We start from the raw sequence: 1,572 nt of genomic DNA on the forward strand, positions 1-1,572 counted from the left end.
ATGCTAATTTATTAATTTTATAGGTTTATTGTAATTAGGCAGAAATTGATTACTGGTTGTTAGTTTTTGACAGTATCCATCATTTTAGTTTTTTTCTTTTTTTTGTGGAATTCTTGTGGAATGCTTTGTATATTTTGACTGTTCCACACGGGCACTCAAAACACACAGAATGGTCTTTTCTTTTATCTCTTATCTCAGAGCACAAGCTTAGTTCATTCCAAGGCAGGATCTGTGGCATTTACTATGGCATATGGTGGCTGGATTCACGGCAGAGCTGCTGACTTTTACCCACCACGCATTGTGGCTTAATGTAACTGTCGCTTTTAAATCTGTGTTGTTCAGGTTGAAAGATCAGAACTCTCCAGATGGTCACTGCAAGTGCTTGCACTCCAGTCTAAATATTTGGCTATCTCTGACGTCTTTGCCGAGCATCTCTCGGGGCAGGGAAGAGAGTTGACCCATAATATAATACAGCTTACAGCACCTCCGACCTCATTTAGTATCACTTAACATAATGACTTTTGTATCTTCTCTGAAAATTTGGTATATAGAAACAAGAGAACAATATAAGTGTGTGTGTGTGTGTGTGTGTGTGTGTTTGAGTTTTTGAGTATTGAAAATTACACCATTTTTTTTAAGTACGACGACCACTAGGTAGGTTAGTAGGTTATATTAAAATATCATTTGAATTTCTTAGTTCAAGACCTCTTTCAAATGTTCCTACACATTTGATATTTAGGTAAATAACCGCTTAGGTTTTGTGTAGTTATGGAATGTAAATTATTAGAAAGCCCTACATATTTTCTCATTATGATTTGACTTGGAGTCTGTTTGACTAAGCTAGCTAGAATTTGTGTCTAATCACACTTTTTGACCCAGAAACACAAATTAATCTGTACCATGGCTGCCGCTCAAATCTGCAGCTTTTATTTTCCAACTAAACAAGCATGTGTTTGACTGCTCTTTCTCTGTCCATCTCTCACCCTCCCTTATTTCTTATTGTTCTGGATTCATCTAAATGCCAATGAACCAATCTAATAAATTGCCTGTGTTTAATTTGAGCTGCAGCCAGCTGCAGCCAGCTAAAGATTATTTCGGTTTTTGACCTCCCTCTCTATTCTCTCTAGATATTCAGGAGTTTTATGAAGTGACCCTGCTGAACTCTCAGAAGAGCTGTGAGCAGAAGCTGGTGGAGGTGAATCACATGGCTGAGCAGTGGGAATACACTGCCACCAACTCAACCTCACCCACGGAGTGTCCGCAGCCAGCCTCCACGCCGCCGGAGGTGAGACTAAACAAAAGGATAGATTTGCGATACAGGATTGAGTCGTAGTCTGAGACAGCGGGGATATCCAGCAATGAGGTTTCTTTCATTTAGTTCAATTAAGGAATTTCTGTCTATACTGATGATATTCACCCTCTGTTTTTTATGATTGAAGTTCGTAAAATTAATAGACTAGATAACTTGATAGGGCACAAAAAAATGCGTTCAAAGAAATAAAAGGATGGGGGTTTATGTGATTTTAAATGGGAAATTGAATTAAACAATAACAGAAGGAGATTGGAAACAAA

General features: G+C 38.2%; 1 protein-coding gene across 1 annotated transcript in view; it reads left to right on the top strand.

Annotated features, from left to right (window-relative positions):
- Positions 1-1,572, top strand: part of LOC122352553 (disks large homolog 1-like) — a 10,225-nt gene that overhangs the window by 7,514 nt on the left and 1,139 nt on the right. Inside the window, exon 3 of the mRNA XM_043249996.1 lies at positions 1,128-1,285. Coding sequence (XP_043105931.1) covers positions 1,128-1,285 — 158 coding nt within the window. The remainder of the gene's footprint in view (positions 1-1,127; positions 1,286-1,572) is intronic.

The sequence above is a fragment of the Puntigrus tetrazona genome, chromosome 10 (assembly GCF_018831695.1).
Source record: "Puntigrus tetrazona isolate hp1 chromosome 10, ASM1883169v1, whole genome shotgun sequence".
NCBI lineage: Eukaryota > Metazoa > Chordata > Actinopteri > Cypriniformes > Cyprinidae > Puntigrus > Puntigrus tetrazona.